This window comes from Sinohyriopsis cumingii, chromosome 1, assembly GCF_028554795.1.
Source record: "Sinohyriopsis cumingii isolate HCF-2022 chromosome 1, ASM2855479v2, whole genome shotgun sequence".
NCBI classification, from domain to species: Eukaryota; Metazoa; Mollusca; class Bivalvia; order Unionida; family Unionidae; genus Sinohyriopsis; species Sinohyriopsis cumingii.
The window spans coordinates 63,844,367-63,867,735 of NC_142961.1; the positions used below are offsets into that span (position 1 = coordinate 63,844,367).

At 35.7% G+C, this 23,369-nt stretch overlaps 1 protein-coding gene across 2 annotated transcripts in view; it reads right to left on the bottom strand.

Annotated features, from left to right (window-relative positions):
* Positions 1–305: 305 nt before the first annotated feature.
* Positions 306–23,369, bottom strand: part of LOC149806997 (uncharacterized) — a 151,433-nt gene continuing 128,369 nt past the window's right edge. For both annotated transcript variants that reach the window (XM_089960518.1, XM_089960526.1), the window contains exons 16-18: positions 19,261–19,312; positions 16,783–16,821; positions 306–12,228 (exon numbers count right to left, since the gene is read on the bottom strand). In XM_089960518.1, coding sequence (XP_089816644.1) covers positions 10,705–12,228; positions 16,783–16,821; positions 19,261–19,312 — 1,615 coding nt within the window. In that variant the 3' untranslated portion in view covers positions 306–10,704. The remainder of the gene's footprint in view (positions 12,229–16,782; positions 16,822–19,260; positions 19,313–23,369) is intronic.

Here is a 23,369-nt window from a genome sequence, read left to right on the forward strand (position 1 = left end):
GACAGTAAAGTTGTTGTTGTTGTTGTTGTTATTGTTGTTGTGGGGTTTACCGCCATTTTTCAGCACACGATAGGCTATGCATGGCGAAAAGTAATAATGGTGGAGGAAGAACTCGGGGAAAACCCCGGGAAGAACCACCGACCCACGAGAAGCTACTGGTAAGCTTTCTCACATACCCACATTGGCCGAATCCTAGACTCGAACCCATGCTGACAGAGGTGAGATGGCAGTGATCCATAACGGACAGCGCTTTAGACCACTCGGGGCCCCATGACAGTAAAGAAAAATACAAATAACTCATCAACTGAAAAACAAAACACAACTCTATTTATTCAAAATGCATCATAAAATATATTAAAACATGAAAAACATAAAGTTAGCTTTTATAAACTAAAATGATCTGTATATAAGTTATACACATTTAATTTCAAATAGATTTTGTTGGTTACAATGTCATTGATGTTAAAATGTGTTTGCATTACATGAAAAAATTCAGAAATGTAAATGAATTAAAATAACAATCTGTACACAAATCAAATTAAATGTAAAGGGTGAATTCTAAAAAAGCAATTTGGTTTGAAAATGGGCATTTATGTGTGCATATGTAATTGGTAAACTGATGTTCATAAAATACAAATGGATGTGTAATAATTTCAACTTGAAATTAACAAGTATACAGAATAAACAAACAAAAACACTAGACTGCATGTGGAACCTATACATATTCAAAGCTCTGATATAAAATGCTGATGATAGAGAATCCTCCAAAACTAAATCTAAACATGCAACAGTCACCATGCTAGTGCTGATATACAACTTAGCTCTGTACACATACATACAAACACACAAACATAAACACAACTCCCTTAGCAAGTTTAAAAATATAAATGTATACACATTATCATAAAAGAACACAAAACATTCCTGAATAGACAAATAAATGGAAATGTTTCTGATATAAAGCCCACTCACTTTTTTAATAGCAAAAAACATCAAGGCATTATCAACAAGTATTTGGAATATTGTCTGCATAATATTATTTGTCAAAGTGTATAAAATGCTGGAGATCTTGCCTCCCATGCATAAGTTCTGAAGAAACATCAAAAATAGGTAATAAAAAATGCTGCTCATGTCCTATGCTCAAAAGTATAATCAAAACTTCATCTTTTTTTTTATCTATCACCGACATCAGAATAGGGACATTTATGTTTAGCTTTCTTCCACTAATACATGCTAGACAAAAATTATGAAGAATTGACAATCTATGTATGTATGTATGTATGTATGTATGAATGTGTGTGTGTGTGTGTATGTATGTATGTATGTATGAATGTGTGTGTGTGTATCTATGTATGTATGTGTGTATGTATGTATGTATGCATGCATGTATGTATGTGTGTGTATGTATGTATGTATGCATGTATGTATGTATGTATGTGTGTATGTATGTATGTGTGTGTGTATGTATGCATGCATGCATATGTGTGTGTGTATGTATGTATGTATGTGTGTGTGTGTGTGTGTGTGTATGTATGTGTGTGTGTATGTATGTATGTGTGTGTTTATGTATGTATGCATGCATGCATGTATGTATGTATGTATATATGTATGTATGTGTGTATGTATGTATGTATGTATGTATGTATGTATGTATGTATGAATGTGTGTGTGTGTGTATGTATAAATGGCACATCAGCACAATCCTGAATATACAGTAAATGAAAACATTCACAATTTTGTAACAAAACAAACTACTGCAAATAATCTAAAAATAATTTCTAAAAGATAAAAGGTAGATTTTTTAAAATAAATAATAAAATTTAGACTCGAATAATAGACCATTTGACATCTATCTCAAATAACAGTAAAATTTGATTGAAAAAAGATGAAAATCAATTTAATGATAAATTTGGTTTAAAATGATGAAGTACTTATTAAGTAGAAACAAAATTGATGATCCAGGAGAAATTTCTAAGTCACCTAGGGTTCAAAACTCTAATTTTGACACACCCACCCTCCAAAAAGAAAGAGAATACAGAATAAAAGTTAATTTGATCTAAGAAAACACTGAACTTATAACTATAGCCCCAGTGTATGCATGACAGAACTTAAACTATAGCCCCAGTGTATGCATGACAGAACTTAAACTATAGCCCCAGTGTAGGCATGACAGAACTTAAACCATAGCCCCAGTGTAGGCATGACAGAACTTAAACTATAGCCCCAGTGTATGCATGACAGAACTTAAACTATAGCCCCAGTGTATGCATGACAGAACTTGAACTATAGCCCCAGTGTAGGCATGACAGAACTTAAACTATAGCCCCAGTGTATGCATGACAGAACTTAAACTATAGCCCCAGTGTAGGCATGACAGAACTTAAACCATAGCCCCAGTGTATGCATGACAGAACTTAAACTATAGCCCCAGTGTAGGCATGACAGAACTTAAACCATAGCCCCAGTGTATGCATGACAGAACTTAAACTATAGCCCCAGTGTAGGCATGACAGAACTTAAACTATAGCCCCAGTGTAGGCATGACAGAACTTAAACTATAGCCCCAGTGTATGCATGACAGAACTTAAACTATAGCCCCAGTGTATGCATGACAGAACTTAAACTATTGCCCCAGTGTATGCATGACAGAACTTAAACTATAGCCCCAGTGTAGGCATGACAAATGTACACCTTAATGTGTAGGTCCATTTCTTTAACACTGCATAGTTACACAACCTTACATTTGCATACATTTTAAATAGTGTCATTTTAGATACAAGTAATTTTCTAAGAGACTGTTGCATTTGCATCATGAAAACTGACATGATCATGCAGCTGGAGAAAAAGGGTACCGCCACAAACCAAAGTAGATCACTCTGACCTTTATCTTCATGCTCAATTGGTCATGGGTTTGGCTAGGTTTTAGGACACTGTTGCTTGTACCATCATAAAACATTACTGTATCAAAAATAGGTAACTATGTTTCAAGCTCCAATTGTCAATAACAATGTCAATGTTAAGGTCAGTTCCAATGGTCAGTATCAATTTCAATGTTAAGGTCAGTTCCAATGGTCAGTATAAATTTCAATGTTAAGGTCAGTTCCAATGGTCAGTATAAATTTAAATGTTAAGGTCAGTTCCAATGGTCAGTATAAATTTCAATGTTAAGGTCAGTTCCAATGGTCAGTATCAATTTCAATGTTAAGGTCAGTTCCAATGGTCTGTATCAATTTCAATGTTAAGGTCATTTCCTGTAATACAATTGCTAGAATGTCATGAAATATCCTTTGCAGATACAGTCTTTATGCCTGCTGCACCACATACCAAAAATGTCACCATGATCTACTTTTAAGTTTTCAATGACAATATACATCTGACTGTGACAATACTTCTTGTGAAGTACTGCATCACCATATCAAAGAAAATGTCAACTTAATATTGCTTGTCCCGGGTACTGACATAATAAAATCTATTGTTTATGAATAAACATCTCCTGTGAGTTTTGCTATCTCTGACAGCTTCATTTCTTTTCACGGTAAGACTCCTATAGCTCTCCCTCACTGTAAGGTCCTTCATTATAACACAGTTCCTGTTATCAGGCATGTATGGTCATGTGTCCTGTTTAATTAAGTGGTAGTACATTCATGTGTATAATGTACCTGTACTTCATTTTAAGGATGACTCAATATAAGGTGATATATTCAAGTTGAGCTTTGATTCATGAAGCCATTCAAAAGTTACCAAGAAGAAATACAAATTACGATGCATGGCTTACAGATGCATGTGATGGACTTCTATTGCACGTCAAAAGTGAACAGCCATCTGTGTAAGATTATTCAACATCATTCAGCAAAATATGATTTCAAAATGGTCACTGCATCGATAAGAATGGTCACTGCATGGATAAGAATGGTCACTGCATCAATAAGAATTATTCTATAAGCATTTTTACACATATGCACTAATAAACATGCTGACTCCATTCTGACATTGTACATTTGTTGCAAGTGCTAGTTTTATACCTGTCTGGTGATGTATATAAACATGGTACCTCATGGTAGGAAACAGAAAAAAAATGGTCAGAAGTAATTCAGTTTGTTGTGAAAGATGTTAGCTTTTAAAAATATCTGGTAAAAAAGGAAGAACACATTTTACAACTCATGAACTTTCAAAAATGTTTCACACAAGGGGTCAGTAGAAATCAAGAAATCAGTGAGAGACCAAACATTTTTAGCAAAATGGCTGATCATGTATGTACTTGTCATGTTCACTGATTTAGGCAGTGCCTTTGCATGTAGAGTTGAAGAAAAAATTATAATGCCAAGTGTAATAGCATCTTTAAAGATAAATATTTGACAAATGTTGCTAAGGATTTCTACACAAGGAGAAGACCTTGCAGGCAGATAACTAAATGGTCCATATTTCCAGGGCAAAACCATTAAAATGATATAACAATGAACCCTTACACTTGTCATCACAGACCTCTGAGCTCAATATTATTGAGAATATATCGCAAATAATTAAATCCCAGGTTGAAAAGCAGATTACATGAAATCAAATCTATGTCTGATGACAATCATGTTCTTCATGACATTTTGCTCTCTCGCAATTCATATTAAACAGAGGACCTTGTAAATTCTTGGCAATTATCATGAGAATATCTTTCATTGTTGCAAAATTGTGAGAATTGAAACAAGCAGCTACATGTATACAGGAACAGTTGCTTACAGCAAGCAAACTGATCTTCCACTTTGATCATCATTAGCAAACTGATCTAACACTCTGATCATCAAGCAAACTGATCTAACACTTTCATCATCAAGCAAACTGATCTAACACTTTGATCATCAAGCAAACTGATCTAACACTGTGATCATCAATCAAACTGATCTAACACAGATCATCAAGCAAACTGATCTAACACTGTGATCATCAAGCAAACTGATCTAACACTTTGATCATCAAACTGATCTAACACTTTGATCATCAAGCAAACTTCTCTAACACTATGATCATCAAGCACACTGATCTAACACTTTGATCATCAAGCAAACTGATCTAACACTTTGATCATCAAGCAAACTGATCTAACACTTTGATCAAGCAAACTTATCTAACACTATGATCATCAATCAAACTGATCTAACACTTTGATCATCAAGCAAACTTATTTAACACTATGATCATCAAGAAAACTGATCTAACACTTTGATCATCAAGCAAACTGACCTAACACTTTGATCATCAAGCAAACTTATCTAACACTATGATCATCAAGCAAACTGATCTAACACTCTGATCATCAAGCAAACTGATCTAACACTTTGATCATCAAGCAAATTGAATATAACACTTTGATCATCAAACTGATCTAACACTTTGATCATCAAGCAAACTGATCTGACACTCTGATCATCATACTGATCTAACACTTTGATCATCACTACAAGTCTTTTCTAAAAGGAAGCAGTCTTTGATACAAGATTCAGCAAAACAATGTCAATAATACATAAAGAACAAAAACAAAAATAATTCGTTAGCAAAATGAAATTGTCTAAAGAAAAGAGCATATCAGTAGTATAAATAAAATTTAAAAAAATGTAAAGTTCAAGATAGGTTTACTTCCCCTCCAGCCAGAGATAACAGGGGAAGGGATGAATTAAGATTATGCTTAAACCAATATTACTGAAGGTGTCATGTTAAATCTGAAGCTATTTTTTAAATATATAAAAAAGAAATTGCTGCGTCAGTAGAATTTGTTTAAAAATCTGATTAAAAAATGTTGTTTTTCCAATAATACATACCTGATCACAACATGTGCAAACTACCCCACCCCCACCCCCCGGCCATAAAATATTACAACCATCTTGTTTTGGTTTATCAACAATGGTGCTAAAAGATTGCTTGGATAAAAATAAGTGTGCCAAGAGTAATTTCCCCTTGGATATAGGGCTTAGCACCAAACTCCAAATAGTCATCAGTTACTACTGTAGCAAGGGTACATATTCTACACTGATGTAACTGCAGGCACAAATGGAATGGTGTGTCTATATTATGACTGAAAAAAAAAAAACATAGAAAAATTGGTTTCTGTTTCGAGCATGTTACCCAGTCATAATAAGAGGAAGAGAAAAAGCCCAGAAAAAGACGAAGGAAGGTAAGAAGAGACGAGTGGTACATCACTTTACTCCAGAAATGGCACAGACTCAAGTCTCCTAAGATATTAAATAGTTTTGTAAGGAAAAAAATATTGGCATGGGTAATATTTTGTTAAATGCAACGCAACAGAGGAAATATTTCGCTCCCACAAATTCAGCAAAGTTGAGTGATTATATTATATGAAGCTGATGAGGAACCTAGGAGGTAACCTACGGTGCAAGCTGATACTGGCCACACAAGATCAAACTGTACTCTTGGGACAAGAGGTCTGTAAAGAAGTTTACAAAGCTATCTCATAATGCCAACCCACAGCATTGATTACGGAGGAAAAAAGCTGGTTTGCTTGAACCCCATGCTTGTGGGAATGTTATGTGCTGAAATACATTATAAACTCATCAGAACTTGTTTAAGTTTCTTGTATACCAAAGGGACAACCCACTGTACCAGGACAACAGTGGCTGAGTGGTATTCTCGTCTTAACCTACACATGGTAGGCATAGTATCTCTCTTCTGATTGGCTCAACGAGTTTCAAGTACCACTACAGAGCCGTTAAGCAAGGTATTGAAGACACAGGAATAAAGGGGTTTAAAGCTGGTGGGCTGGTTGGCCCTGTTCAAGGCAAAAAATGCACCATCATGACAAAAACTGAACCTTCTTCATGGAGCTGCAAATAGTTCAGGTTGACAAATATGGTATGTAGCACACTTATTCCACCCACTGTAGCTATGATGACTAGAGATTGGGTCTTATATGAGAAGAGAGTTTACAAAGATTGGGGCAGGAGATCAAATGTCATTTTTCTTCTGCCACATCAGAACCCCCATGAGAGACTTGCCATTCTGAATGGGTTGTCCAAATAAAGTGGAGGAGAGACTTGCCATTTTGAATGGGCTGTCCAAATGAAGTGGATGAGAGACTTGCCATTCTGAATGAGCTGTCCAAATAAAGTGGATGAGAGACTTGCCATTCTGAATGGGCTGTCCAAATGAAGTGGATGAGACCCTTGCCATTCTGAATGGGCTGTCCAAATGAAGTGGCTGAGACCCTTGCCACTCTGAATGGGCTGTCCAAATAAAGTGGATAAGAGACTTAGATCAATAAGCAAATGATGCTTGCAATTGGTTTTAGGACCCAAGTTGAAGTTTTGAGTAAAATCCAGACAAATTTACAAAGTGAGTAATCTCAACTGCCATTTTCATAAGGACAGTGATGACTGTTATCACTGAATGTCCACCTGGAAGAGTCTCTTGTGACATCTGAAAAAAATGAATCCCTTGATAATGGCAGAAGGGAGCTAGAGCATGGTCTGGCAGCCCTCCATACCCTTGATATTGAGCATGGTCTGGCAGCCCTCCATGCCTTTGATATTGAGCATGGTCTGGCAGCCCTCCAAGCCCTTGATAATGTAAGAGGAGCACTTGAGCATGGTCTGGCAGCCCTACAAAACATTTGATACCCACTGATCTGCTGGATAATATCCCTTCTGTTACATGGGAAGCACCCCCCCCCAGTATATTATAAAAAGGCCCGTGAAGGCATGGCATCATTTCCAATGAGGGTTAATGGGGAAAGAACCTGGGATCCAAGTAATCCTTGCCACCCCATGTTTTGTCATTGCAAGTCAATGGAAACTGGGTTCCTATCAAAAGAAGTAGAGAGAGTGGTGGTCCTTGTGTGTCAAGTCTTTGGGGGTTGATCCTGTATAAAACAATAATATATATAAAATGTAAAAAATCGTTACCAGTTATACTTTTAGCAGTTTATCTCATAAGTCCAGAAAGTGAAAATGATCGAGCACTTTTTTGAGAGGTGCACATCTGAACTAAGGCCAAGCTGTACACTGTACAGCCCATCCATATTATTACACCCATCACTCATACACCAAAATAAAGGGAATTAATGGTTCTTTGAACAACATGTAAGATATGCAAGGTCTTTTTAAATGGACAGTATAACCAGTAAGAAAACTCAGGGAAATTCTTTTCTTTAAAATTCTAACCCTATGCAAAATATTAAATGGCTAAGCACCACCTCAGCTAAGTTCTATCTGGGAGGGCTGGATTTGTGAGGTAATAGTTCTTCTAAGTTATATGAATGGGTAATGTATTTAAAGGAGAAAAGGGGTAATTTATTAATTTATTAAACAATTCTGTTTAATTTATCGGGATTTATTATAAGCATGAAATATAAGAATTAAAACTGACAATTCAACTGTAGTGGTAGGATTTGACTCCTTACCTGCATACTATTTACACTGAAAGGTACTCTATAAACATCCTCTATATTGAAGTCAGTTTTTAATGTGGACACTTAAAATGTAGGACAGAGAGGAGGAAACAACCAGAAACTGTAAAACCTGAAACAGTGTTACCCTGACATAAAATTCACAATCGGGATGGGGAGTGTCAGCAGCACAGATGAGGAATTATGTATACAAATGTTTGTGATATGGATATAAAATGAAATATAATATAATTACATATAATTGCATATAATTGAATAATTACATATAACTGCAAAAGTGCCCAATCAACAGTGTAAAAAATTAGTCCTGAAACCTTGTCATTAACTGAGCAAAATTTTTATTAAAGGGTGATGATTAACCTTAGTATCTTTTTAATATTAGCTCGAAATCTTAATTTAACAAGAGGCATAAGTTAGCATAACAACCTATCATCTGCTTACACACTAAACAGGTGACCACTTCACTAAGGTGTCCTATGTAGTACTGTAGCAACACAACCTATATCAACCATCTCACAAACCATTTACTATGTTGATTTTATCTATTGTACTATATCCTTAATTATCAAGGAATAATTAATATACATAGTCTTGTGTTCATAATCAAAGTTATCCCAGATCATGATGATGCAATCCCCTTTAGCAAGTGTGATAGAAAAAGGATGACTTTTCATCAGTTTTCCATCAAAGAGGAAGGTGGAATTCAAGAAAAATTAAATTTATCTTTTGTAGTCAATTTTTTTGTGCTAATTTGAGACACATAATGCCAGAAAATAAACTGCTATGGAATTCCTGACAAATATTCACACATAGTCCTTAAAACTGTACAAAAAATGAATTTTTGTTGTCCAAGCCCAGTAAAATGGAAATTATGAGTCAATGGATGTATCCAATGTATCATCCAACTTGTCCTAGATACTGAAAATGTAAAGCCCATATTTCATGATTGATCAAAATTAGAATTTTAGCTTCCTGTGGTAACAAGTTCAGCAAATCTGATGGAAAATCACCTCATTACTATCCATGGATCCTGGTAACTCTTTAGGTTTTTCTAAACCTTGACGATATAAGCCCAATTATCAAATCTGATCAAAACTAATATGGCTTCCAGAGTGGTAGGAAGCTCATCCAATCAGATGCAAGTTCACTTCATTAGCATGTGTGCCTCTTACTCACAAAACCAAAAATGACACATTTACCAGTACATTTGTTAAATAGCTATATTAACCGATTTGGCCCCGATCCCGTCTGTAGGCGTGATGAGGCTGTACCCTACTTCAAAACCCTGCAGCATCAAGGCCATTTAAGATAGACCAACGTGGGTGGTATTTAAAAAAAAGCAGACAGATATAGCTCTAAAATGATATCAAATAATCTGGAAGTTCTAATTGCACTACAAAATACAAAGAGAAAAAGCTCATTTTTTGGACCCATTTTTTTTTCACCCAAAATTCGCTCGAGATCAGAATGCGATTTTGTGTCCGGATTTTAGACCTTTTGGCCTCAGATCTAAGGCATACCAGTCTTAACTGCACACAGACAGGTGAACCTTTGCAAAAACTAGGATAAGGTGGGCATTTGGAATAAATTGCGGTCTCCATACGAAAATGATGGGTCTATTAAGCAAAAAAAAAAAAAAAAAGAGAACTCCAACTTTTACCATTCTGCTCATGCGCAAGCAAAATAACCAATGGAAGTTGATGTTTCCAATGCAACTAGGCATTATTCTCATAATCTGTTGAAAACCGCTGTATTACGATGTATTCAGAAATAGTTGGGGCCGAACGAGCTAATGTATTCTCTTTTATCACATCCATTGAATTTTTTAAATTTAAAAAATATATGCCCACCACATAATTTTTGCAGGAAACATTTCAGCTAAAGCAATTAAAATGTCAGGATCACTTGTATTCATGTATTATGCTCATTATCATAATCTTTCATGATCCTGATCAAGATAAGTATTTATTCTAAGATTGAACAATAACAGATAAAAAAAAGGCCGTAACAATATGTTCATTGTGAAACTCATCTGAGATTTTGATCACATAATCCAATATTCCAAGTTTAATCAAATCAAATGAGAAAATATGGACTCCAGATTATCAACAACCAATTGCTAACAGATGGATGATGGATTATTGACATGGGACAGAGGATTATGTTTAACAGACCTAGGACCATACCATAAATGCCTATCAATGGCACAGACATATATTGTAATTTTGTGTGACTCAATGTCACCATTTCCTGAAACCAATTATTTTGCTGTAGGTACTAACATTTCTATTGGTTCTTTTCTATCTTCCTTCGGTAGGAAAACACATATATCCATTTCTGCTGGCATCATCCTTTCCAGCTTTCTTTTGTAACATGTCTAGGGGGATTTGGACCAATCCATTTTCCAAACCATTTGGAACTACTTCTATAGCAGAGGGACATATGTCTGGACCACTATTCTCACTTTGACTAAAACATGTGTCTATCGCTTCATTTTCTTGATAATCTGGAAAGATATTTTGCAAAATATTCAAAAGATTTTCTGTAACAGCAGGGACACTGTCCTCTACTTCTGAATTGTGATAATAAGAATCCAAACAAGATTTTTCAAAATTATTACTGAAATCACCATTTTCATCCAGAGATGTCATAGTGTTGTCATTTGTACTCACTATGTAATCATCACATCTCGCATCACTGTTGTTGTCACCTGTAATAAAATCAGTATGAATCATTTCATCAGTTTCAGATGTCACATGATCGTTTTCAGATCTTACACTATCTATTTCAGATCTCAAATGATTATTTTCATATCTAACACAATCCATTTCAGAGCTCACATGATTTATGTCTGATCTCACACTATTAGGTTCATATCTAACATGGTCATCATCAGATCCTAAAGGGACCTCATCAAGATGGCTGCCAGCATCAAAACTAAAGTAACTGTCACTAAGCAAACGTTCTCCAACTTCATCAAGTACTTCATCTGCACACACATATCCACTTGTCTCCTCTGTCTTATGAAAGCTTCTACACATCTCATCCAATAAAGACAAAGAATCATCTAATGCAGCATCATCATCACCTGAAAGAGCAAAGTCATCTGACTCAAAATTATCCTTGGACTTCATCTGACCTGGTTCAATTTGCTTCTCAATGGTTACATTTTCTTGAGGCAAATTTGATGAATCTTTTATACAAAAAGAATGAACATCTTTGTCCCTCTCACAAATGTTTCCTTTACAATCATCTAGTAGCAGTCCATGTAGCTCTGGACCATAATTCAAAAGAGAATCAATGGATTGCGAATGCACTGCTTGACCCTGCAACTTGAACAATTTTTTATCAAGCCTATCCTCATAGAGCATTGTGTTAGTTTTACCAACTGGAAAATAATCTCTATTACCCACAGCTCTGCAGTAGCCTTCAGGCAGTAGACTTGCATTTTGGTGACCAAGTTCACATAACAATACAAATGCAGCTGGCTTTATCTCTTTCCCATCCTTGGTATCTCTGTCAGACTCTGTGTCACTGCTTGCTGAATATGAATCATTACTGGCGATATAAGAGCCATCATCTTTGTAATCAAGAAAGGGCATATCCAGCTGCCTTTGTATTGGGTCATCTTGACCAGAAGCCAACAAAAGATTCATTCTCGATGAATTACTATTCATACTGACTTTAGCATCTCCCACTGATATCAATGGTATTATCTTGCCAAGTTCTTCATTCTCATCCATGTCTTGAATGAGCTCAGCTGACTGGTCATACACTATCACATGACGATTTTCTTCCTGCAGATGACCATTAGAAGGCGAGATCTGGAAAAGCGCAAACAAATAATTTCACTTTTTTAAAATATCTGTAAAGAATCAAAAGTGATAAAATGTATCCACTGTTACAAGATTTGATACTCTGCAGTCCTGAGATTGACATCCCCATTGTGACTCCAGTAAGGGGTTATTGATGCTGTTGTGGGTGTAATTACATTTTTCAGCACATGATAGGCTATACATAGCAGCCACTAAAACAGGTGAAGGAAGAACTGAGGAAGAATCACTGATCCACAGGAAGCTACTAGCAAGCTTTCTCACATACCCATATTGGCTAAGCCCGAGATTTGAAACCCTGATGAACATTGGTAAGATGGCAGTGACTGGTAATGGCATGCTACCCAGAGCCCTCCAGCAATGGGAAAATGATCAATTAATCCAATGTTACTGGTTTTCAATGACTTGTTTAGTTTTCTCAATCACCTCACACCAGTTTAGCCATTATGAGTTTTATAGTGCATGTGCTGAATCTTTTGCATGCAAAGTTCAAACTTGTAGTAACCAAGATACCAAAGAATAAATAAGGAGTCGTAAATGACATGAGATTTTGAATTCAAGCACAGTCATAAAAATGAGGTTACAGTCACATACATATTTTGCTACTTGTACATATTTAACACTTCTCAGTATCTCTGAAGCTACTGATAATAATCATACTAACTGTATAGTGTAAAAATCCTTCCTTATATATTGTTGTTGTTGTTGTAGGGTTTAATGCCATTTTTCAGTACAAGATAGGCTATACATGGCGGCCAGTATAACTGGTGGAGGAAGAACCCTGGAAACCCCAGGAAGAACCACCGACCCACGAGAAGCTACTGGCAGGCTTTCTCACGTACCCACGCTAGCTGAGCCTGAGACTCGAACTCACACAGACAGAGGTGAGATGGCAGTGATCCGTAACGGTGAGCGCTTTAGACCACTCGGGGTCTTTCTTTATATAATTTCTATTCTAATTCTGAATATGTTTGTTTACCATATATACACACTTCTAACAGCAAACAATGATAATGAACTGCTGTAGCATAATGTGGCTGCATATTAGGGTCTATTTTGTTCTACTGATTACTCCTATCAAACTGCACAGATCCAGATCTGCTAGCCCATAATGCACCAGCAGATCTGAGTCTGTGCAGTCTGCAGTTGGCCCCAACTTATAAGTGATTATATATGGTGGTTGGAACTCTTTTTTTTTTTCAGTTTGGTTTAGGGTATGGTTTGGTACTTTATGGCACAGAAACACAAATAGGCTATTTAATGCTGAGGAATTTGGAGTAAAGTGCCTTGCCCAAGGACACATTATGGTAGCTGACCCAGGCTGGTTTGATGGTAGGATTCAAACCCACACCCTTTCTGTTGTGAGTGCAGCATGCTAACCACTGAGCCATCATGACTCTCAGATGGAACTGATCTTAAAGATACAGTTTTAAATAAAATATAGTAGTTCTTTTCTTAAAAAAAGGTCTAATTAATCATAATTGGTTTAGAAGTAAATCAAAACTTTGAAATTTGAGGAGCCTTTGATTTTTTTTTATGTTCAAGACACAAAGTTGTTACAAGATTATCTCCATGGTGAGCAAAACATTTATTAAAAATGAGATAAAGTAGGATTTTAGTTTCTAAATAAAATGAAAATAAAGATAAAATTCAAGTTACTAAATAATTTTTTTTAAAAAACCCCACAAATACAAGCAAGTGCTAAAAATGTGCATGCATTTTCAACTGCTAGGCTGGCCTAACAAAAAACAACATGTGCAAAAAGATGCATTTTTTTGTTGGGTTGGGTAGAGCCATTATAATTGCTTCCAACTTTTAGTTTTATTTTATTTAGGCTTCCTTTAAGTTTCTGAGCTTTTTTTTGGGGTTTCTATGGTCAAAATGAAATTTTAGGTCTTTCAATGTTTTTGATGTTTGCTTCTAACCCTGTTATAATCCTGACACCACAGTCATTACACTATCTGAGCATGACAATCAGGAATTATAATCCTGACACCACAGTCATTACACTATCTGAGTATGACAATCAGGAATTATAATCCTGACACCACAGTCATTACACTACCTGAGCATGACAATCAGGAATTGTAATCCTGACATCAGTCATAACACTATCTGAGCATGACAATCAGGAATCATAATCCTGACACTACAGTCATCACACTGTCTGAGCATGACAATCAGGAATTATAATCCTAACACCACAGTCATTACACTATCTAAGCATGACAATCAGGAATTATAATCCTGACACTACAGTCATTACACTATCTGAGCATGACAATCAGGAACCATAATCCTTACACCATATTCATAACTCTATATAAGCATATAAATCAAACTGAGACTCATGGCTCCATTATAAATCACAACATTATGACATTATTTAAATATGTCAGAACAAAAATTTGCAGTTTGTGAAATTTGGTAAATCTACCTTAATTCTAAGAGTTTAGAAAATATATCAGCAAATGGAATTCTTTTTCATGAAAGCCATGATGTATACTTTCTATGACTGTGATCTTGACCCCAAAGAATGAGTGAGCATGTCATGAATCATCTGGGTTTCATAATGATTTATGCTGTATCCAATAAGAATCTATGAGTGAGCATGTCATGAATTGTCTGGGTTTCATAATGATTTATGTTGTATACAATAAGAATCTATGAGTATGTCATGAATCATCTGGGTTTCATAATGATTTATGCTGTATACAACAAGAATCTATCAATGGATTTATGAAACCTAGGAAAATCTTTCATCAAACATTAACAAATTATTGCTACTATATGTACCCCTGCTAGTCATTGGAAAAGTGGTATTGTAACATTATGGGACATGCATATCATATTGTATTGTGACATAATGGCCATACACATCATACTGTATTGTGACATAATGGGAGATACATTTCATATGGTATTGTGATATCAAGGAAAATAAGTATCATGTGATATTACGATATCATGGGGCATATATATCATATTGTACTGGGACATCATGGGATATGCATATATCATATTGTGACATCATTCAACACATGTATCATATCATATTGTGACATCATGGGATATGCATATCATACCATATTGTGACATGAGTGGTGAAACACACCCCTAATGGGCATACAACTACAAACTCCTTTGATTGAGATCTGTCATCACATATGTCAGCAGATATGTCATCATATATGCCAGCAGATCTGTCATAATATATATCAGCAGATCTGTCATCATATGTCAGCAGATCTGTCATATATGTCAGCAGATCTGTCATCATATATGTCATAATATGTCAGCAGATCTGTCATCATATGTCAGCAGATCTGTAATAAAATATGTCTGCGGATCTGTCATCATATATATGTCAGCAGATCTGTCATCATATGCCAGATGTCATCATATGTCAGCAGATCTGTCATAATATGTCAGCAGAGCTGTCATCATATATGCCAGCAGATCTGTCATATATGCCAGCAGATCTATTATATATATTAGTAGATCTGTCATCATATATTTCAGCAGATCAGTCTATGTTGTTTCTTTAACTAATTTCAAAATGAAGAGCATAGATCCTTATCTGCTGGTGCAATATGGGATATCAGATTTGGTATAATTGTCAACTTTAGAGTTTATAAACCAGTGTAAATTAATGCATACAAACCATAAGCAGCAGAGATCCAGATCTGCCACTGTCACATAATGTATCAGAATATCTGAGTCTACACTGTTCACCAGAAATCACAGATAGAACAATCAACAAAGACCCAGACAGCCACTGTCACATAATGCACCAGAATATCTGGGTCTGCACTGTTCCCTGATGAAACAAACAGTATAGACTGGGATCTGCCATTGTCAAATAATGCACCAAAATATCACGATCTACACTGTATAGACCAAGATCTGCCACTTCCATAATGCACCATAAGATCTGAGTCTACACTATACAGGCTGAGATCTGCCACTGTCCCATAATGCACCAGAACATCACAATCTACACTGTATAGACTGGGATCTGCCACTGTTCCATAATGCACTATAAGATCTGAGTCTATACTGCTCAGCTAAAATCACTTTCAAAACAATACAGATCCAAACCTATAAATAGAACAAGCAGTACAGACTTATACCTGCTTGTGTATTATATCATTAAACCAGTAGAAGGCAGATCTCAGTATATAATGTCCTAAACTGGATTTCAGATATAAGCAATGAAATATGGGTGCTAATTATACAGGGATGAATATGCAGTGTTTTCTCCAGACCTTTTATGTATGCTAGGCCTGAAGAAAGCCCTGTCACTTAAAAATGCACATTTCAAGTTACAGTGGTCATTAACTAGAGCTGATGAAGCCCAAAATGCCTTTAAACAAAAGGGGGATAACCCTGATGTAGTAAGAAAACTTTTAGTACACAGTCGAATCTCTTTTCTAATAGACAGGCTAGTCTTCTCTTGATCAAAACAGAATGTTCCCCTACTATTCTGAGATTAGACCATGCTGAGGCTGAGAAATATGCCATTTTTTTGTCTCATTATCATACCTCTACATAATCATCAAACGGAATTCCTGTCTCTGGAACCTGAAACATAATGTTCAAAAATTATGAGTAAAATAGTAAAATGCACCTACTTTAATGAATTCTATCTGATAACTTTCACATTCTTTACCAAAATAAAGTCTTATAAACACAAAAAGTCATGCTACATGTGACAACCTACTCTATTCAACTACATCAGATAAATTATTCATTCATTACCATCATAAAGTCTTTTAAATACCAAAAGCCATAATGTAAGTGACAAAATTAAACAGCAACTTCATGTTGTAACAAAAAGTTACTGCACAGAGGTTGAAGGTAATGTTTACCAGTCATCAATTTAATACAAAACTTGCTACTGTGAAGCTCTTGATTTCATAAAATGTAAATACAGTAAAACCTGTTATGAGAGACAGCACCTTCTGCCAACCAAAAGTGGTCTCTCAAGACAGGTGGTCTCTCGTATGACAGAGCGTTTATACAATAAAATTGATCCCTGCATTACAATTTGTGTTGGAAATGACGGGTGGTAACTCATAGCAGAGGTCACTCATAACAGATTTTACTGTAAATTCATTGCATATAAAATTTTATATTTAATGAACACTTACATTACAGAAACAACAAGTCATGATGGGCCAACTTTGAGACACCTTTCCATTTCATCTGGATTTATTTATTAAGTAAAATGTATTCACAATTGAACTCTCCCTCACAAACAGCATTCAGTGGTACATACAGCTCTTTCACTTTATAACAAGGTAGTAAGGGTTTATTACCATCAACTGCATCATGTACTGAACCATGTTATAGGGAGAAATGTGATATATATGAAACTGTGATATGCTGAAAACAACATAATATACAGAACTGTGGAAAAGTGGGCACTATCAAAATTTGTTAAATAATGGTGTTTTAAAAATGAAATGACGATACAAGAGCAAGTTTCCCCTTGTGTTCTTTCACCTTATATTGTTATACATTGGCATGATTTTGGTCATGGGGTCCATAGTAGTACTTTTATATCCAGAATTATGTTATAACAAGGTGAGTTATAACAGGGAAGAGCTGTATTAAGTTGGGTTGAGTTAAATTTTCTATGTAAGAGTTGCCCTGGATAAATTTTAATATCGGTATTAATCTTACTGCCAACATTTACATTTATCTAAAAGTAATTAAAGTGAGGAAAAGTATTTTTTGACAAACTTGTGATTAAAGTGAACCTGTCTATTGTTACAACTTTATGGTCTTAAACTAAGTAGCAAAAAAGATATAATACCAACAAGTTTTGTATAATTGGAAATATAACTTATTCCCTAAAATACAAAGAGAAAAGTAAAAATAACTTGCAGGATAATGAATGAAATCCTAAACAGTCTTAAATGTTCTATCAAGTCCAAAGATATCAAGTAATCTAAATGAGTTCCAATGGTATTCTGAATGATGTCCTGTAATGTACTGAACAACAGTACAGATGAATCACTAAGATATGATCCCAATGTGCCTATAAGTGAATTCACAGTAATTCCTATAAAAGTTATTAATCCAATTAATCTGAATATTTTTAGTACTGTAATTCCAATGAATGATTAAATTAAAATAATTAATCCTCTTAATATAACTGAATAACTTCTATGACTGGTGTTTATTACTAAGAATTGCCTAATTCTATGTAATAATTCTCATATATACAAAGCTAATAAGCAACACAGAAAAAAATGAAAGATGCATATTCTTTCTTGAGTGATCAAAACTATTAAACAGATCAGATGTTTACTAATCAGAAATTAGTTCAGCCTGGTCTTTCAGAACTTGTGTCTTGAAACTGTATCATGATATTTACCTAACTGTAATAGTACTGTTCCACCCTGAAACTTATGAATGGATCTATTCACTATTTGCAAGAATGACCTCTTCTTTAAAGTGCAAACTTACGATCACTGGGGAAAATTTGTATTGAAAACATCATCAACTAAATAATCCTTACAAATTATAATCATGAATGATAATAGACATTGTTAGATATACATAAAACTATAGGGATGCTTAAGAGACCACACAACTGTGTCTCGTGCACTGATGTCTTTGATATGGTCACAAAAATATGTGAATTTCATAAACAGGATTAAGAATGTTGTCATAATAATGTGTCCTTACATACAGGTCACAAAGATCTGTGAAACTTAGAAAAAAAGATTCATTAAAGGTGGTCAATATAAACAGGTCTCCCTTATAGAAAGTTTACAAATGTGTGTTTAATATAGTGCTATCTGTTAACACAGGTTTCATTGTACTCCTCCCATAGGCAGTACATAGTTCAAAGAATAGTTTACAAAAACTTAGCTTTGTTTTGGCAATGGTTATAAGTCTGTATTTCACAGTAATATTAAAAAATGAGCAACTACAAACATGCAAATTTAACATTGGAACAACCTCCCAGTTTTGTTGGCAAGGAGATGATGACCAAAACAAATGCCATACCTCTATCCTTCCATATGTTTCTCGACGGCCTTTGATATATTGATGGATTTTACTGGAAGAAAAATTAAAAAGGTGAAATTATGGTACTCAAGACAAATAATGGCAGCACAGATCATGCAACACAGGAACATCTGTAATAACTTAGACACAATTTACAATCCTAAAAATCTAATTTAACAGGCCAGTAAGTGTATCATGCACATTACATTATGCAACTCGTGTTCAGCAGCCCTCTATATAGGCACTATAAGGGCATGGTTTACTATGGGGATTATTGACTATGGAATCTCAGTGACATGACTTGGTCAGGCTATGTAGTCTTGAATTAATATTAATCTACAGAAACCTGTTATTTTATTATCATATTTAACCATGACCTTTGGACGTCATTCAATGCACTTTTACCTTACTCAAAGTGCACAACATTCATGAAACTAAATCCAAATAATGATTTGATGAAGAACTAAAGTTCCTGTGTTGAATCCACTTTTGTTCTTTCAGTTGGTGACCTTGACCATTGACCTTCTGATCTCCAAAATGACAGACTTCTTTCTTAGGCCAAATGCAACAAACCTTGATCCAGGTCTGTGATGTAGAACTAATGTTATTGCATAGAAAGCATTCGTCTTCGTTCATTCATGGTGACCTTGACCTTTGATACTAACTAAATTTTTTACTCCACATAAAAACTATTTGCAAAGTTTGGTGTGAGTAAATAGTGGAGAACTCAATTATTTTGCAGAAATGAAACAGGAATAGACTGATGGATATCATAAAGCATTCCACCTTAATGCAATCGGCCCCAAAACATCATTCATACTGGAAAGATCTTGAAATAAATAAAATTTTGAAAATATAATCGTGATTTTATAGATTTCAAATATTCTAGTTCCAATCTTTCCGACCTTATGAAAGCCTGCAAGTGGCATTTTAATACAACATTCAATGAATCCTTTTCAATTAGCTGAATTGTATTCTTTTTCTTTTCCTTTTCCCATCTGTCATGTATGTGGTCATAAATAAGTTCCTACCTTAAAATCCCATTGAATTTAATGGTAATAGACACTTTTGAAAAAGATGCAGAAATTTTCTTATATCTAAATGAATTGACTATAGGAATGGAGAGAACCCTGTAGTCTATCCTGGAGTACAATTCTGACTAAGCTGTGCAGATGGGAAATGTGATATTGACTTCGGATAGTCTTTAACTGACTCCTTATAAATGGCAGCTGATAGCCATTTCACTATCTGAAATTTTAATGGTCACATTTGCACGTGCCTTCAAAGACTAAACTATCTGATACTGGTAAATTGTTAATTTTACTCCAAAATAATTTCATTTTTCATGCAAATTAATACAAAATGTTTTTAAATTTCAACTAAGCTATTCAAATGAACAATATTTCAGAATGTTGTGTACTAAAGAAGTCTGTAGGATTTTTTACTATTTTTCAATGAATCCTCTTCAATTAGCTGAATTGTATTCTTTTTCTTTTCCTTTTCCCATCTGTCATGTATGTGGTCATAAATAAGTTCCTACCTTAAAATCACAATGAATTTAATGGTAAGAGACACTTTTGAAAAAGATGCAGAAATTTTCTTATATCTAAATGAATTGACTATAGGAATAGAGAGAATCCTGTAGTCTATCCTGGAGTACAATTCTGACTAATCTGTGCAGATGGGAAATGTGATATTGACTTCGGATAGTCCTTAACTGACTCCTTATAAATGGCAGCTGATAGCCATTTCACATAATGAAATTTTAATGTTCACATTTGCACGTACCTTCAAAGACTAAACTATCTGATACCGGTAAATTGTTGATCTTACTCCAAAATAATTTCATTTTTCATGCAAATTTAATACAAAATGTTTTTAAATTTCAACTAAGCTATTCAAATGAACATTATTTTTGAATGTTGTTTACTGAAGAAGTCTGTAGGATTTTTTAGAAGTGACAAACTCATTTATGACCCCACATTTTATGTGGTCTATTTTCTTACCAAAGATAACTGTAGTATATATTTTTTATGAAACTCACTTAAACGAAATGTAGGTCTAATACTAGAATATGTGGAAATGCTAGTTTCAAATTGACTGACTGAAGATACCTTTAGAAGCAAAATCTTGTAATTTCCCTTATGGACTCAGCCCCCAGTTTAGCACTATTTATTCCACCCCCACCCCCTTCTTAGAAAGGGAGATATGTTGGAAAACGCCCTCCCTGGACATTTCCAGTGACCCCATTTAGCAACCAGTGGAAGATGGGGACATTAAAATTGGGGTTGCCTCTTGAAATGGGTCTGCATCTTTTTAAAGAAGTTCACTGGTGAATACAATTCCTGATCAGTTTTACCAGACCAGGAGCAGGTGCATGGGACCAGTGTTAATGGACCTTGAAGTCTTGAGATTCCACTGAGGGAATGAGTCCTCCAAAGAAGGTCTATGTCTCCAGAACAGCTGCCAGAAGAATGTTCTTAATATGCTCTAGTAAGACCTTATATGTGTATACAGCAAGATCACTGTGGAGGTGGAGCAGCTTTGCTGAATGCTATGAACATGGATAAAGCATGTCATGGGGTTTTAGCAACCACCGACAATGCAAGAAATTTAACACAGCTGAGACAGAGATTCCTCCTTCAGAAGGCTGATGAGAAAAGATTGGCATGTTCAGCTATGGTGACAAGCAACTCAACTGCAAGTTCCAACACCTCCAGCATCTTAACTGTAATGTGAATCCCAGTACCCATGGCAATTACAGCTTGTGATACCCAAGTATCAAGTGAGGAGAATGAAGTGGCCAGACAAGGGTGCATATCCTGAAGTTAGCCACAGAGACCAGATGTCCCAATGTCTGGGGGTAGGTTGGGGATTTTCTGACCAACCCTTACACTGCCAAGCAAAATCTTGGCCCTTATGAGACCTTTTAGGAAGTTCCCTGACTATAGCCAAAGGAGGACCAAATGGAGAACTGGGCATAAGGTAACCCTTCAGAGTTTCTCTGCAAACCAGGGAGAACTTTTTTGCCCTCTGAGTCTAACGGTTTGGGATACAAATCCCTGGGAAGGAGATGATACATTTCATTTACCATCTTATCAAAATACTAGATCTCTTACTCCTCCACCACCCAAGTCAATGGATTGGAGGCAAGGTACCCAAAGGGAGAAGGCACTATCTCAGCCAATTCTGCATTGAACTCACTGGAGTTCTTTAGGACTGAAAGGAAGTCTTCAATTCTGCTCTCACTAACAGAAGGCAGAACTTTGCAACCCCATCTCTCTCAGATGCTGAGGAAACCTAGGGGTAATGAGAACCTTGTTCTATAACTCCTCATTCCGAGTAATGTTACTATCCCAGACTTGGCAGGATGATATGAATAATTCCTGACCTTCCCTGAGTAACTTGGACAAAACGATCAGCATTCCTCCTTCCTTCTGTCTCCAATTTATAAGTAGGTCATGACAGGCAGCAGCCTTGATATGATGCCAGGGTCATGATATCCATTGCAGTGTAAATAGGAAGGGCAATTAATTTCCCTGACATGGATTCCCAGATTTTGTAGGGATTAGTGGGAAAGGGGATCCAATCCCCTTGCCTAGTCTAATGAACTGACTTCAATCCCCATCTGGGTTCATCAGTATCCTGCCAAGCTGAGCTGTCTCAACCAAATCCATCCCCATATTGAAAGGGACCAGTGACCAGTTCGTGGCAGCCAGTTAAAGCTGATATGTGCCCAACACTCTCCTCATCTCTTAAAAAACAAGATCATAGCTCTCCCAGTCTGGCTCAGTATACAATTTGCCATCATTGGGCTATTAGCTCTAAGAATGTGCTGCTTATCCCTCACAGTTGATGCAACTAAATACCATCATTAGGTGATGGGCCTGAAGTGGGGGCTGCTTCTCCCTTACAGAAGATGCAACTAAATATTATCATTAGGTGATGGACCTGAAGTGGGGGCTGTTTATCCCTTACAGTAGATGCAACTAACTACCGTCATTATGTGATGGGCCTAAAGTGGGGGCTGCTTCTCCCTCACAGCAGATGCAACTAACTACCATCATTAAGTGATGGGCCTGAAGTGGGGACTGCTTCTCCCTCACAGC